Raw genomic sequence first — 16,252 nt, 5'->3', positions numbered from 1 at the left:
ACAAATACCTCACAATTTTGTGGGATTACTCTCTCCTTACCCTCTTTTCTTTCTTTCTTGTGGTGTGTATAATGCTTGGATATATTGCCTATTTATAGGCAAGTATCCATGCAAAAAACAAAGGGTTAGGCAAATAGCATCAATTTGGTGCATACAATTTTTGACTAAGGTGTAAAAGGATGGTTACACCTCCCACCATTTTTGACTAAGGTGTAAAAGGATAGCTACACCTTCTCCCACCATTATTGACTTAAGTGGTGGCTTCACATTCTTTAAGTGATGGCTTCACACTAACCAGAAGTGTGTGTATATATATTAAGTTTTAATTAGATCAATCAAATTAATTTTGAATTAATTTTTCTAAGAAACAAACTTAGCTCAAGTTAAGACTTAATTAATCAAGTTATGAGTTGATTAACTAAATATAATTGGGTTTAATAAGGTTATCAATCAATGGAGAAAAGGTTATCTTCCTAATTAATCAATCATGTCTATTTAATTAAATGTAAATAGCATGGTGGTTTCATGTGAGGCTAATATGCTCTTCCTGTTGGTATATATTATATTTATTCAGTGAAGAATATGGGTCGGTGCATGATGAGAACTCCATGTTGATGCTGAGTAAGGAAGGGTTGATAAGAAAGCAGCTCATATATATATCTATCTATCTATCCTCAATTATTTCATCAGCACTGTGGCAGGCAATCAATTAAATGCTCCTCCCCACAAAATAATGCAAAACAGGGGAGGATGACGAGGCTATGAACCAGAAATCTGTGGGCTGCCTTATTTATTTTGCAAACATATCAGACCTGGCAATGGCATCTTCCTCTTGTTGGTATATTATCAAAAGGCTTTTTTAGTATACTATGAGGTCAAGAGGAAGGAAGAGTGGTAAACCAAAACGACGCGCTATTTGTGGCAGCCGATGGACCACTGAATCTGCATGGAGGATAGCAAGATATTTCATTTTGTCACGTGGCCAACTTAGCTGATTTAACACGTAAAAATATAACAATATTTTTGAAAAATATACATTTAAATAATTTTTTTATTTTTAAAATTTATTTTTATATTAACATATCAAATTAATCCGAAAAATTACAAAAAAATTATGTTTAAAATAAAAAATAAAAAATTTTAAAATAACTTTAAAACATATAAATAAACGAGATTTATATAAATAAACATATATCTTTTTGAATGATGGACAAAATTGAGTAAGTATACTTGTGGTAATTTAATAGTATCATTTTAAAATATTAAAAAAAAATAGAATCATTTTGAATTTTTTAAAATAAATTCAAATTAAATCTCATATAAATTTTAATTGGATCAATCAAAGTTTAATGAAATTTAACTAGATTAATTTCAAATCTAATTTGATATAAAATACAAATAAAAATCAAATCTCGAGTCGGTGTATCATTAAGTTGCCTTGTCGGCTAGGCTAGGCAAGGTTTTGTAACTATTATTTTTAGTGGTCGGAGAATGAGAATAAGAATATTGGAGTGTGAATTGGATACCAATTACAAATTTAAAGGAAGTTATTATTTTTAGTCTTTTAGCTTTTAAATCTTAATTACAAATTATTCATGCAAAACACCCAAATTGGTTGCGGGAGTTAAAAAGGACTCTAGCATTTATTTTGAGGATATACTTGTCAGGATGACGGAGAAATTAGACGGCAGGAAGGAAAGGAAAGGGGACGGATGTAGGTAGGAGTCAGTACTAAAAAAAAAAAGGATTATTAGACAAATTTGGATAGCATATTTTTTTTTTAAAGTTCGAGGAATAGGTAATTCGAGCTGAGATATTTTTTAAAAGAAAATAAGTCACCCGAGTTATATTTTTATTATTCATTTATTAGAATTTGTGATTTTCTTAAGCCTGTTTATTTCTAGCGAAAACTTTATTTTATACCTATTTTTATTATTTAATTGTGTTTTTTTAGTATATTAGGTAAAAAAATCAACGGGGTGATGAGAAAAAAATTCAAATAATTATTCAAAACGACAACTATTGGAGGAATTGCATTTTTATTTTATTTTTGAAACCAAGAGAGATGGGAATGATTCTTCCTTTCTTTCAGAGGTCATCGTCAATGGCGTCGAGCAAGGAAATTATCAATTCATCTTCATCTTCATCTTCTCCTCCTCCTCCTCCTGTCGTCCATCCTCTTTCATCTATCCTTCCTCGTTCCAAACAAAGAGAACATCAGGGTGGTGATGATGTGAAGAATGAGAGAGGATCATGCCTCCCACAACAAAAAAAAGAAGACATGAAATTAATTTATTGATCTCTATCTCGTTTTTGGAAGAATTGGAGCTTATACTGTTGAGAATCAAATGAGATTATGCTACAGAAAGAATGAAATGGAGATTTCTCCATGCTCAAGAGTTTTTATGGCAACAAGGAACGGTAAGCAAATCTATCACGAGTGGGCTACCAATGCCTTTCTTCGTGGGCTTTTCTTTCAAGTAGCTGGTCAGCTTTGTAATTTAAACTAGTCTCAGTTTTTTTTTTTTACTTTATGGGCTTTTGACAGCCTTGTTTTATTTTTTACTTTATGGGCTTTTGACAGCCTTCGTAATAATAGGGCTTTTAGCCCGTCTTTTTATATTCATGTGGGCATGACTATAAAACCCTATAATTTATGGGCATGAAACCAAGCCCAGCCAAGTTTTTTTTATCCATTTAGAAAATTGATTTGGTAAAATATAAATAATATAGTAGATCAATTCATGACCTGGATGAGCTGTAAAAAACACAAATTCTTTACTCTATTATAGGAATTTGGTTGAGAATCCATTAATACATATTTACATATATATTCGAGACAAACAAAATAGGTTTAAGATCTATTAAATATTGGTTTATTTTAACATTTTAAAAGTATTTTTTAAAAAAATTATTATGTCTGCTTCAAATTAGTATTTTTTTAATATATTTTGATTATTTTAATGCATTAATATCAAAGATAATTTTTAAAAATAAAAAAATTATTTTAGTATATTTTTAAGTGAAAATTATTTTAAAAAACAATCACAACTACAATTCTAAATAAACTCTAAAAAAGGATTATACAAAATGCCTAGCATTAAAGCAATTGCTTTGAATAAGCTTGTAGTACTGAATGAATTTCTGATAAGCTTCGGATATTTAATATCCTGATTAATTATCTTCTATGTAGCTTTAAGAACTAATGATACTTTTAAAAATCTTAGACCTATCTCATGATAAGCTTTGATTTTATGATTGTTCTAATTATAAATTTGAGTTGTGTCCTCAAAATTTTGTTTACCAGTTCCATCTCTTCGCATAATCTAAAGTAGCGAACTAGTGAATCCCTTTGCTGATAAACTAGAAGTAGTTGACGACTACTCCCATTTCCACCATGTTTCCCACCAACTCTTTTAATTAATGCAAAAATTAACTTTTGTGCTCATTTATATGAACAATGATCAATGCTGCTCTTTTTTTATCTTTATCTTTTTTCTTTTTGCCTTGGTATGCTATGTTGGTTATTTATGTTGGCTTTTGGGTGTTGTTTATTATGTTCTTTTGGTTGATGGTATAGTTATTAATTAAAATTAATTTAATTAGGTGAATTTACTAGAAAATTAAGTGTGTAGTTTAGAGTTTAGTTGGATAATTTAAATCAATTTTAATATTGATTTGGATAAAATCTAGCAACTCAAAGTGTTTGAATCAAAACCAAGAATTTTTTTAAAAAAACAATTGCAACGATATTATTTTAGATAAAAATTATAAATTCAAGTTTGAACAAGTGATCCATGAGTTGACTCAGTAACATAGTGATTTAATAAGCTAATGTCAAAAATAATTTTTAAAAAATTAAAAAAGTATTTTAATATTTTTTTGAATGAAAATCAATTTAAAAAACAATTACAACTACAATTTTGAATACAATTTAAAAGGGGGTTATACAAAATACCTAGCATTAAAGCATTGCTTTGAATAAGCTTGTAGTACTGAATGAATTTCTGATAAGCTTCGGATATTTAATATCCTGATTAATTATCTTCTATGTAGCTTTAAGAACTAATGATACTTTTAAAAATCTTAGACCTATCTCATGATAAGCTTTGATTTTATGATTGTTCTAATTATAAATTTGAGTTGTGTCCTCAAAATTTTGTTTACCAGTTCCATCTCTTCGCATAATCTAAAGTAGCGAACTAGTGAATCCCTTTGCTGATAAACTAGAAGTAGTTGACGACTACTCCCATTTCCACCATGTTTCCCATCAGCTCTTTTAATTAATGCAAAAATTAAATTTTATGCTTATATGAACAATGATCAATGCTGCGCGTTTTCTTTTTCTTTTTTTTTTTTGCCTTGGGATGCTATGTTGGTTATTTATGTTAGCTTTTGGGTGTTGTTTATTATGTTCTTCTGGTTGATGGCATTGTTATTAATTAAAATTAATTTAATTTGGTGAATTTACTAGAAAATTAAGTCGGCGGTTTAAAGTTTAGTTTGAGTTAGGATTAAATTTAAATAAATTTTAATATTGATTTGGATAAAATCTAGCAACTCAAAATGTTTGAATCAAAACCCAATTTTTTTTAAAAAAAAAAACTGGAACGATATTATTTTAGATAAAAATTACAAATTCAAGTTTGAACAAGGGACCCATGAGTTGACTCAGTAACATAGTGATTCGAGGCATTCCTTTACTGACTCGGCTGTTTGTTTTGGCCTTTGTTTTTTCCTTTATTGCGTTGATGCCATTGAGTTGTTTACTTGTAAGCTCCCCCTCCTTCCTCCGTGTTGACCTCTAAACAACTAGCACTCTTTGCCAAAAGTACTGTGTGATGCATCTTCAAGAAGCAACCTGTGATTCTCCAACCAACACATGAAAACAGTTTCTTAACAAGTTACATCGAGCACCAAAACCCTAAAAGAGAGCCAATTCTTCAAGACCAAGTTAAGCACTATCCATTGATCGATTAGTTTAGTTAAAAAGTTCATCAACAGTAGTATTGTTTTTTGAAGAGGTTTCCCGACCAAGACTTCAATAAAAAGCATTGCCCTCAGTAGGTTAATTTTCGATTCATGACCTAACTAAACACATGACATGCCTCTTACCCTTAAGATGTAATTAAAGTCAGATAAACTAAACAACTTATAATCATGTTTTTTGCCTTGATTAAATCAGAACCTTGTAAGCTTCTGCCTTGGTTGGATAACGGCTTTAACAAGAAATACCTGAAAGTGGGTGATTAACTACCCTTTTTCTCTCTTTTTAGATGGTCATAACCTGTATGGAAGTGACATAAATCAATGGTATTGTATTTTGAGTCAAGTGGACACCGTCTCGACCAAGTCATTGCTGCTTGTATCAGTAATTGTTTATTCCCACTACCGAGCCAGCAGCCACCAGTGCGAATATTTGATACTTTTTACAAACATGTAATATTCTCTAGCCATAATATTTTTTAAAGTCTAACATGCAAGGATATTCTTGAGCTAAATTTTATATATTAGGAATAAATCTTTTTTTAATTAGATATCAAACAATATTTAAAATATAATCAAAGTTTTAAATGAAACATTCACTTTTATTAAAGTTATATTCAAGTTCATGAACCAATATATTTTATACTAAAAACTTTTTTTTTTCTCGTAAAACTCATGACTAGAAAATATCAAGAGAAAGAATATTTATTATAAAAGCTTAGGAAAGACTAAAATCCATAGTAAGGAGGGTTTGTAAAAAATCAAGTTTAACTTTTTTTAGATTTAATTACATACTGAATTCAAATATATATGAATTTAATAAAAAAAAATTATAAATAAATTTATTAAGTCATTCAAATTTAGTTAGATGAATATTAAATTCAATTAAAATTAAAATTTAGGTTAGGTTAGATCCCAAGGCTTAAATTTCTCAGATTAACTTTCTCTAAGTAAATTATGTTAATAACTACATAGTATTGAAATAACTACATAGTATGTTAATAACTACATAGTATTGAAATACATAGGCATCACCTTAAACATGTTAGTTGGGAGGTATTAAACCAGCCAAAAACCATCTCTTTTTATATCTTGCTTTAATCTTAACACCTTCAGAAGAAGAAAAAAATTCCAAGAAACTTCAAACTGCAAGTATAGAGGGATCTTGAGAACACCAAGAAAGATTTAAAACAGAAACAGGTATAGAGGAGTCTTAAAACTTCAAATCTCAAGTACTAAAGTACTCTCTCTTCCTTTGGCACAATTTTAATTTCTGGCCAAAATTTTCAAGCAAACTTATACCATGTACTACCTGGAATTTTCAAAGGAAATTTTCTTTTTTGGGTCAACATTTTCTATATACTTTGATAATCCGATCGATATTACTTAGCAACTAACTCAATTAAGCTAGCCTAGGAGCTAATTTGCTCACTAAAACCAGAATATTTCATGACACATAATTAACTGAGCTATAACATTATTGCCAAGACTAATTTAGCAATGATTATGTAATTAAGTCAGCTCTTTGATCGGTTAAAATGAATGTGAGAAGAATTAAGTTCTTGATTAATAGAAGAGGAGATTTGAAGGAACATGTAGTCAGGTATGACAAATGTGCATGCATGAGAGGGAGATTTAATCAGAAAGTTTGGTGCATGAGAGCTTAACAAAATGCTTGAGCATGTTTGTGATGTAGCAACAGATCAAAAAAGGACACAGACAATTACTAATCTCCAAACGTCGAACTTTTTTACTCTATAAATTCTCTTCAATTCTGTTATGTTTCATTCAATTCAATTGTACCACCAGCAGCAGCAGTCAGAGCTTATAACTAGCTAATTGATTAACCATGGAGAAAGCACACACAAAATCTGCTCTTAAGGTTGCTAGCTAGCTAGTTATATGTGCTATATCTTCTTGTGTTTCTTCTTTTTTTTTCCACTTCCCTAATTCTTTAATTTATTAATGCGTGTTGTTGCATTTCTTTAGAAGCTTGTTAAGGCTAGCTCACAGTCTGCACCATGGAGCAATGCTGCTAGAGGAATGGTGAGATGACATTCCTTGCACCTCAAATAGCTAGTTCTCACAAGAAAGCAAAATTAAGCCTTTCGAGAATAGGAACTAGCTAGTTCTCACAAGAAAGCAAAATTAAGCCTTTCGAGAATAGGAACTAGCTAGTTCTCACAAGAAAGCAAAATTAAGCCTTTCGAGAATAGGAACTAGCTAGTTCTCACAAGAAAGCAAAATTAAGCCTTTCGAGAATAGGATTTAGGATTTTTCTTTCATCAACGATCATGCATTATTCAGTATCCAATCATTGACTTCAAAGTCAGTGTCTTAAGTCTCAAGTCTCACGGATCCTCTTAATCATGTTAATTAAAGATAACAACCTCGTAACTTCTCTTTCCCCTCTTAACAACCTCCAAGTTTTAACCAAAACACTCTTTTAAGGCAATTAATGCTATGTTCCCAGCTGACATGACAGATAGTTTACCAGCAGCTCTGCCTCTTTCCAGGGACAAATCATTAGTCATTGAAAGCTACATTTTGCTGGGAAAAGATGTAGAAAGAGGCAAGAGAGTCTTCTTTTAATGATTTTTGTCACTTTGCATGTCAAAAAGGTCATCTCCTTTTGAGACTTTCTTCTCAAAGAATGTTTTGGAGTTTGGAGTGTTGCCTTTCGTTTCAAATGTTGCTAGCTTCATGCCTTTTTTTCCATTTTAAGCATGAAGTAATTTTTAGGTAAAAAAGTGTGTCACCAATGCAGCTCATCGTCACCAAAATATATTTTCTTGCTTACACATATATTTTCTATGAGTAATTGTTTGGAATATATTTTCACAGGCGAAAGATGATCTCAAGGATCCGCTTTATGACAAATCCAAGGTAAAATGGATCACTAGACCCTATAAATTCTCTCATCTATCTGGGTATTTTTGACTGTGCCGAATCCATAATCATGCTGTAGGTTGCCCCAAAACCCCTTGCAAAAGAAAACACTAAGCCCCAAGAATTCAAACTCCACACTGGACAAAGAGCTCTCAAACGTGCCATGTTCAACTATTCTGTAAGCAACTTAATTCCATCTCTGCACAAAAGCATCCTGCTTTTCAATGTTTATTCTGATATTCCAATCTTTTCTCTGAACTATTTATAATTTCAGGTGGCAACCAAGATATATATGAATGAGCAACAGAAGAGGCAAATAGAGAGGATACAAAAGGTATCAAGCTAGTGCCCATTTTTTCATGGTGCAAGAGAGAATTACATCAAGTACATAACATTGATCCTGCTAATGAAATTGTGTGCAGATCATAGAAGAAGAAGAGGTTCGTATGATGAGGAAGGAGATGGTTCCAAGAGCTCAATTGATGCCTTATTTTGACAGACCTTTCTTTCCCCAAAGGTAAAGAAACTTGACAGAAATTTGTTCAGTTCAAGCTCATGCAATAATTTAAAGAGGCTAACTTAACTAAATTTGCTGCCCAAGGCTAAAAACATTAGCTAGAACATTGTGTGATATCAAACAGGTTGATCTCTATCTTTGGTGCAGATCAAGCAGGCCATTGACAGTTCCTAGAGAGCCAAGTTTCCACATGGTGAACAGCAAGTGTTGGAGCTGCATCCCTGAGGATGAACTTTACTACTACTTTGAACATGCTCATCCCCATGGTCATGCCTGGAAGCCTGTTAAGTAAATAAATTGCCATGATTTGTAGGGGAAAAAACAGAGTGGAGTATTCTCTCTGTGCTGTTAATTTCTTCTTGCTGTCCAATTTAGTCTTGTATAATTTGGAGTGTTGATAGTGTTTACTGTTTAGATCATGTGGTAGGTCTTGTAGTGGGTGTAAGTAGTCGCTTTTTCATAGCGGAAAGTCCTTTCCATTTGGGGGGTGTTTTGCTTACCAATAAGGTGGATTGTACTTCGTTTTGTACTATTAAAAACCAAGTCACCCTCTTTTCTGTCTTTTAGCAGCATGGTCGTGCATGCCCTCATTAAGCACTTCATTTTATTTTGCTGGAAATGAATTATCAAAGTAGACTGTAATTCTTTTACCCATTTTGGTTTTTTTTATTTTAAATAATAGCAAAGTCACAAAAAAAAAGCTTGCAAACTAGCACATTTGGAAGAAAAAATCGGATCTAACGTATTTTTGTATTGCAACCAACAAAAAATTTATTAGTTTCAGCCTTTCCAGCAACGCAACTCTTTAAAATAAAAATTTATGAAAAAAAGTCAAAGGATCAAGAAGAAATAAAGATTTACAATGCCCCATCAACATAAATTTTTCTTTAAAAAGAAAAATTCAAAGGAATGTGTTGATGGGATCAGCTAAACAATAAAAGTTTGTGTTTTATTTATTTATTTGAGAATTCTGATTTTACCTTCTCATAAAGATTATTTTCTAACTAATTTAAGAAGTTATAAATCTCTAACAAAAATATACCAGAATTCATAATTATTTTTTGAAAATAAAACTATGAAATGAATTTCAGATTATTATATATAACCTTTTCGATCATCAGCTTTGTCTTTCTTAGTTATTGGTGTTCGTGCTTCGTTCTCCATCAAAGACTTAGATTATGCAGCATGCTATGAATCTTTTACCAGAATCAAAAGGCAACATTTTGCAAATTATAGGAATTAGAAGAATATTTAAACTTCGAAGTTCAAACGGTGTGTGCGTGTGTGCATGTATTTGGGCCAAGTTAAATAGGCCTTTCTAATTAACGTCGGTTCATGAATGGACCCAACTTTCATTGAGAGACCATGAAGAAGATGATAAGAGAGGGAGGCTGCTTCCTTTCTAGGGGGTAAAAATAACTGCCAATGAGGTTTCTTCATTGATTTCATTTCTTCTCTCCGAATCTCAGAGCACCCAATAAAACAAACACCAGAAACTCATCAAAGATCCTAAATTTTCTTCTTGTTTCCTCATTTTTGACGCTATCTACTCAATTCTCCTCTCCCTTTTCAGGTACTTACAAACCTTATTTTTTCCTAAGATTTACAGTTCTAGCTGTATGGAAAAAAAAACCCCATTTCTTAATTTAGCTGTTGTATGGAAAAAAAAAAAACCCCATTTCTTAATTTAGCTGACCCTTTGTGTAATTTATTTGATGTTTTGGTTATTTGAGATTTTGGGTTTTCTTTTTTTGGTTTGATGGGTCCTTGATGAAGGTGAGGATCCGAACTTTAGAAGATTTCAGTTTAGGGTACTAAATATGGGGTTCGCTTCTTTCTTTTTTTTCGTGTTATTGATTGTTTTAGTAGGGAAAAAGGGATTTTTAGCTTCTCAATGAAGCTGACCCTTTGTGTAATTTATTTGATGTTTTGGTTATTTGAGATTTTGGGTTTTCTTTTTTTGGTTTGATGGGTCCTTGATGAAGGTGAGGATCCGAACTTTAGAAGATTTCAGTTTAGGGTACTAAATATGGGGTTTGCTTGTTTTTTTTTTTTTTTCGTGTTATTGATTGTTTAAGTAGGGGAAAAGGGATTTTTAGCTTCTCAATGAAGCTAAAGATGCATGCATGAGATGTATGGATGTTTTGTTTTGTTGAAGTTTGTTATCTTGGGGATGGAATAGCTATTGGATGGTTAAGACATCCTATATTTAGAGATAAAGAAGGGCGTGAGCTTTTTTTTTTTTTCGTGTTATTGATTGTTTAAGTAGGGGAAAAGGGATTTTTAGCTTCTCAATGAAGCTAAAGATGCATGCATGAGATGTATGGATGTTTTGTTTTGTTGAAGTTTGTTATCTTGGGGATGGAATAGCTATTGGATGGTTAAGACATCCTATATTTAGAGATAAAGAAGGGCGTGAGCTTTTTGTACATCGTATGCCTACTTTTTTTGAAAAATTTCCAGTTGTTTTGGTAGACAGAGACGGAATTGTTAGAGCTGATGTTCTTTTTCGAAGAGCAGAATTGAAGTATAGTGTTGAACAAGCAGGTGTAACCGTTGAGCTATATGGTGGCGAACTAAATGGATTCAATTATAGCGATCCTGCTGCTGTGAAAAATATGCTAGACACGCACAATTGGGTGAAATATTTGAATTAGTTCACGCTACAATCTGACTCATTTTTTGGTAGCAGTACAGGGGTTGGTTTTGTTGCTTAGTTTCATGGGATTTTGCTTCTTATGGGTTAATTTTGTTAAATATATTTGTTTAGTAAAGAAATAGGTGTTTTTAGGTTCCCGGTTCAATTACGAGCTTTGGAATTTATTTAAAAAGATTAAAGAAGTCTATTAGAACTTGAGTTTATTGACTTCTTAGGAACTTTTTAATTAAAAATATGTTTGGATTAAGCTTTTGGATTTGTTGACTTATCAATGAAGCAAAAGATGCAAACTATGATTTTGTTACACATTTATAGTCCCACCAAATGGAACTTGTAGCTTGTTGGTTTTGCATTCTGTTTCATGTTATTGATTGTTTTTGTTTCATGCTGTTAACTTCATGATTTTATTTTATGTTTTTGCAGGAGTGCAGTTTGAGAAACTTTGATTAAATGATAATTAGTTGAGAATATAAGCAGTTGTTTCAATTCTATTAAACTCAGGAGTGCTTGGATTTGTTTAGTACAGTATGGAGATACAGACAAATGGGAAACCAATAGATTCGCTGTTAGAGAAGGTCCTTTGTATGAACATACTATCATCAGATTACTTCAAGGAGCTTTACCGATTAAAGACATACCATGAAGTGATAGATGAAATATACAATCAAGTTGATCATGTTGAGCCATGGATGACTGGCAACTGTCGTGGTCCATCTACTTCCTTTTGCCTTCTATACAAGTTCTTCACCATGAAACTCACTGTCAAACAAATGCATGGTTTGCTAAAGCACAAGGATTCTCCTTATATCAGAGCGGTAATTGTGCCATACCCTGATTTTTGTTTTCCATGAGTTGGTTGTAAATTCCTGATGCTTGGATATTTACTCACATGCTTCACTTCATTATTGAATTTGAGATATCCTTGCTTGCCTATCAATTTTATCTTCTCTCTTATATTATGTGTATTTACAAGGTCATTTCATTTGCGGAAGCAATGTGAATTCAAAAGGATTTTTGGTTTGTAAGACATGCATGATGGGGTTTAGTTTTATAGTCATAGGTTGTCTTATGTGGGCCTCAGCATTAGCTCATGTCTTATCAATTTTTCAAGGCCTTTACTCATTTTTATCTTTTCTATTTAGTGTTTTACCTAATTTGACCATTTTTTGGAAACTTGAGGAGCATTTTATCAAATTTGGGAACTTTTGGTTAGTGTCATATATCTCAGGGAGTGATTTAGCATTGTACATTATCTACATGAAGGAAATTTAAATTTTCAATGCAACTTGATTAACTCTGTTCTTTAAACTGCAAATTATTGAATGTATAATTTTTTTAAGAGTTGAGCTCCACTTATAAGCACTTTTTATCTACTTTTCTGGTGTGCGAACTGCTGAGAAGTTACAAGGTAATGGACAAAACATTGTCATATCTGAATTTTCATAACATTGAAAATCTCTGTTCTGATTTACACATCACACATGATAATGTCCTTGTTTTTCATAGCAGATCTCTGCAAACCAAGGTTGAGGTGTTCTTGTTTCTTTGAGTTGCTATGACTTTCTCACTCCTACATAATCTGCCCTTGCTTTGCTGAGCAGATTTCGCAAAATTGAGGTTTGGGGTGTCTTATTTTTCTATTCTCACTCCTAGGCTTTTTAATCATGAATCGATACTGTCAGTTGACTGTTTTAATCATGAATCAATACTGTTAGTTGTCTTTTAACCCAATTTCACTTGCTGCCACTTTGACTGTTTTTGTTGCTATTCGCTAATCATGGGAAAACTAGAACTGGCATTTTGCTGCCCACTTCTATTGACCAGGAGCTGTTATTGTTACCATTTTGGTTCTTTGAAATAAGGATAGAGATCCCTTATTCCTTTGGAATCAAAGCTTGGTTCACATTTACCTGCATTTACACATTTTTTCTTCTCTCTCTGCTTGATTTGCAGAATGTACTGGTTAGCATAGGGACTGCTTTATCTTAGCGTTGTGTTTGATTGGTGTCCCCAAATTTGTTTGCAGGTTGGGTTCCTCTACCTGAGATATGCTGGGGATCCGAAGACACTGTGGAATTGGTTTGAACCATATATTAAAGATGATGAGGTACTTTCTTCTCTATATCTTTTCATGCACTACAGCTCAAATTTCTCTCATGAACCTATGTATAATATATTGCAAATTGATGCCTTCTGATTCTTGAAAGCATTAGTTGCAGGTTACAACTCAATATGACTCTAGAAACATTTTTGTTTGTGGAATTGACTCCTCAATAATTGTGCTTAAGATTTCTTCCACATCTGAATTTTGCAAAAAAAAATAAAATCTTCCATAGTGATCTGTGTAGTTGCTTAATTAATACAAGTCAAATGCCATTGTTGGAATTTTTTATTTTTTTAATTATTTCAAAGTCCTATAGTGTTGGGTGGACGGGTATTCAACTTCAACAATAACTTATCACAGGCTTTGATATATTCCAATTTTATTTAGAATGCATTTTATAGGTGAAGTGATGATTGCAATTGCTGTGCTCTGTATTCTTTGAACTAGAGATGCAGTATGTGCTCTTTATTCTTTGAACTAGAGATGCAGTATGTGGCCTTTTGTTTAGGGTAGCTGTCTACAAATACAAATAAACTACATACATAGAGATGGACAAACTCTTAGTTAGGTCTTCTGCAATAAATTTTAACTATAAATAAAAACTTGGTCAAACAGAATGCTGTTGGTTTTCACCAATTGCTTTTCAGATACAAAATTTGTGGTGCTCATATCTGATGGTTCTTTAGATGGTGAAAAGTTTATGATGAAACTGGCAAAGCGGCTATTACTTGACTAGAACAACTAGCAGCTCTAATTGCTTGTTGAATGTACTTATAACGGGGGATACCATTTACACATGTTTCTTGTTTTTCCTGCAGTTGCTCACATGTATAATGCAAAAGAGCACTTTGTAATTTACTTCAACCCCTGTGCTTGTTGAGTAGCTTGCTGAGAACTTTTGATCTAAACATCAAATGAATTTAGGAGATCTGTTAGCTTCTGTTTGGATTGGTTGATTGAAAAACTTCCATTTCTAACACGTGAATAATCTAGTAGATCCTGCTTTCCCAGATGTGGTCTTTCTATTCATGTATTCACTTTTTACCATAACCTAGTAGTTGTCTAGCTAATTCCATCTTCCCTTATACTGCCACTGTTAATGAATGCATTTATGTATTCACTTTTTACCCTAACCTAGTAGTTGTCTAGCTAATTCCATCTTCCCTTATACTGCCACTGTTAATGAATGCATTCATGCTATAACTCAAACCTGACAACTTCACAAACTTCATGGGTTTTTAGACATGATGTGCATGTCCTTTTTCATCAGCTGCTTAAGTTTCTCTTTATATTTCAGGAATTTTCTCCAGGAACTAGTGGAAGGAAGACAACAATGGGTGTATACGTGCGTGATTTGCTTCTCGGACAGGTCAGGTTGAAACAATCTCTAATCCCTCCTAGAATTTTCAGGTTCTGTTATCCTTCCTTGCAGGCCAAAAGGGATATTGATGTCATGTTTTTCTCTTGCAGTACTACTTTGATACCCTTTTCCCCCGTATTCCTGTTCCTGTCATGCGGCAGATCACATCGAATCTGGAGAAGTTGAAGCTACCAACAAAAATCTCTGGTTCAACAGGGGATGGAAACCGTCATGGATCTGACGATACAGCACGCCGACCACCATCTGTGAAGGCAGCACTGTCAGTCTCTTTTGGTCAGCGTGCTCCTCATCGTGCATCAACTAGGGATTCGTCTCCTGTTCGTCGCACAATACCTCCACCCTCCTATGACAGAACCAGTGATGAACCACGAAGCCTACTCGGCCAGAGTCGTGAATATTCTGATAAAGAATATTCGGATCGGGATCGGGATCGGGATCGGGGTAGGGAAAGGGACCGAGACCATGATCGGGATAGAGAGAGAGACAGGGTTCGGGATAGGGATCAGGAGAGAGAAAGGGACCGGGATCGTGAAAGGGATTGGGATCAGAGCCGGTACAGAGACAGAGTTCGGGAAAGGGATAGAGACAGAAGGTATGATTATGATAGAAGTTCCAGGTACACTGATAGGGAAAGCAGAAGGGATTCTGAACAGAGCAGCCATGACAGAAGTAGGCATTATAGAGAAAGTAGTTCATATAGAAGCCGCAGTCGAAGCAGGAGTCACAGCAGGAGCAGGAGCCAAAGCTCGCAAGCTGGCGCCTCACCATTTGATCGCCATCCAACTCCTCAAAGGGATGGAAACAAGGATAAGACATCTGCGCCTAGCAATCTGGCTAAGCTCAAAGATCTTTATGGTGATCTTAGTGATCAGACAGGGGATGCTCGCCTGGAAAGAGTTCCTTGGAGGGATAATGATGGTGAAGAGGTTTTTAGACTCGGTGGTTCTACTTGGAGGTAGGTAGTTCAATCTTCAAACAGTAGCTTCAGTGGCTGCCAGATCAGCTGTATCAATGAGGTCTTCAGCCAGGCCAAATTTCTGTTTGAATCAAGCAAATAGTCGCCATTATAAACTTCCCCCCTTTCTCTAATCATAGTTCTAGATTTTCGCTACAGATTCATGGAAACACTTGAGTGCGTGTTGTTGAGCTGTAGGGCAGCGTGCACATTAGCCCCAACCTATCTTTTAAGTTTCATGTGTACGATTGTTTCAGAAAAACTCAGATAATTTCCAATTCAACTTGTTGCATTAAATGCGCAAGAGAACATTCTTGGTCATATTTCTAATATGTTTCTTGTCAGTGGTTTCTAACCCGGTACCATTTTCCTCGAGGATATAAATTCCATGAATCTTTGCAAGGGAATACCTTTCTATTCAAGAGATTGTATCTCTAGCAATTTTAAATAATGTCTTAACCATGCAAAAACCGTCGTTACTGAGAGTAAGCGCGTTTGGCTACCAGATTTTGGTAGCTTTGGCTGATGTAGTTTGTAGGGTCATCGCAATTTTCCTCGAGGATATAAATTCGTTGATGTTTTTACATGTAAGATAATAAGGATTCATTGGTTAAATGTCACATAAGCATTAAGCACTATATTATAACTATCAGAAGAGGTGGTGTGAAACTTGAACCCAAAATGCAAAGACAACAATCATATGAGCGAGTAGTCCGTCATTGACCAGTTATTTTTACAATAACGGCCGGGTGCCTTATAAT

The 16,252-nt window shown here is 33.6% G+C and overlaps 3 protein-coding genes and 1 long non-coding RNA gene across 6 annotated transcripts in view; 2 read left to right on the top strand and 2 right to left on the bottom strand.

Moving 5' to 3' along the window:
- Positions 1–6,761: 6,761 nt before the first annotated feature.
- LOC105115959 (protein TPX2-like) lies at positions 6,762–9,015 on the top strand. 2 transcript variants are annotated; one of them, XM_011013056.1, is made up of 7 exons: positions 6,762–6,868; positions 6,976–7,032; positions 7,831–7,872; positions 7,955–8,053; positions 8,150–8,209; positions 8,298–8,392; positions 8,540–9,015. In XM_011013056.1, the coding sequence occupies exons 1-7, from the start codon at positions 6,836–6,838 to the stop codon at positions 8,682–8,684; spliced, it is 531 nt and encodes a 176-aa protein (XP_011011358.1). In that variant the 5' UTR covers positions 6,762–6,835; the 3' UTR covers positions 8,685–9,015. The 2 variants fall into 2 exon arrangements, with proteins under 2 accessions (XP_011011358.1, XP_011011359.1); XM_011013057.1 differs by lacking the exon at positions 6,976–7,032 and having other exon boundaries at positions 6,775–6,868.
- A 730-nt stretch (positions 9,016–9,745) lies between these two features.
- LOC105115958 (pre-mRNA-splicing factor 38B-like) lies at positions 9,746–15,818 on the top strand. 2 transcript variants are annotated; one of them, XM_011013053.1, is made up of 5 exons: positions 9,746–9,965; positions 11,475–11,866; positions 13,078–13,158; positions 14,453–14,524; positions 14,626–15,818. In XM_011013053.1, exons 2-5 carry the CDS (start codon positions 11,579–11,581, stop codon positions 15,493–15,495), a joined length of 1,311 nt encoding a protein of 436 aa, XP_011011355.1. In that variant the 5' UTR covers positions 9,746–9,965; positions 11,475–11,578; the 3' UTR covers positions 15,496–15,818. The 2 variants fall into 2 exon arrangements, with proteins under 2 accessions (XP_011011355.1, XP_011011357.1); XM_011013055.1 differs by lacking the exon at positions 9,746–9,965 and adding an exon at positions 10,645–10,939.
- On the bottom strand, positions 13,307–14,446 carry LOC105115957 (uncharacterized). The gene is made up of 3 exons (XR_840450.1): positions 14,290–14,446; positions 13,653–14,206; positions 13,307–13,618 (listed from the first exon to the last, which is right to left on the bottom strand). It is a non-coding gene; the product is annotated as an uncharacterized LOC105115957 (long non-coding RNA).
- The window catches only part of LOC105115965 (transmembrane 9 superfamily member 3-like), a 5,037-nt gene continuing 4,292 nt past the window's right edge, over positions 15,508–16,252 (bottom strand). Inside the window, exon 7 of the mRNA XM_011013074.1 lies at positions 15,508–15,573. Within this exon, the coding sequence (XP_011011376.1) occupies positions 15,508–15,573 (66 nt within the window). The remainder of the gene's footprint in view (positions 15,574–16,252) is intronic.

This window comes from Populus euphratica, unplaced genomic scaffold, assembly GCF_000495115.2.
Source record: "Populus euphratica unplaced genomic scaffold, PopEup_1.0 scaffold823.1, whole genome shotgun sequence".
NCBI classification, from domain to species: Eukaryota; Viridiplantae; Streptophyta; class Magnoliopsida; order Malpighiales; family Salicaceae; genus Populus; species Populus euphratica.
Note: the sequence above shows the minus strand (reverse complement) of the source record. Positions and strands in the feature narration are given on the sequence as shown.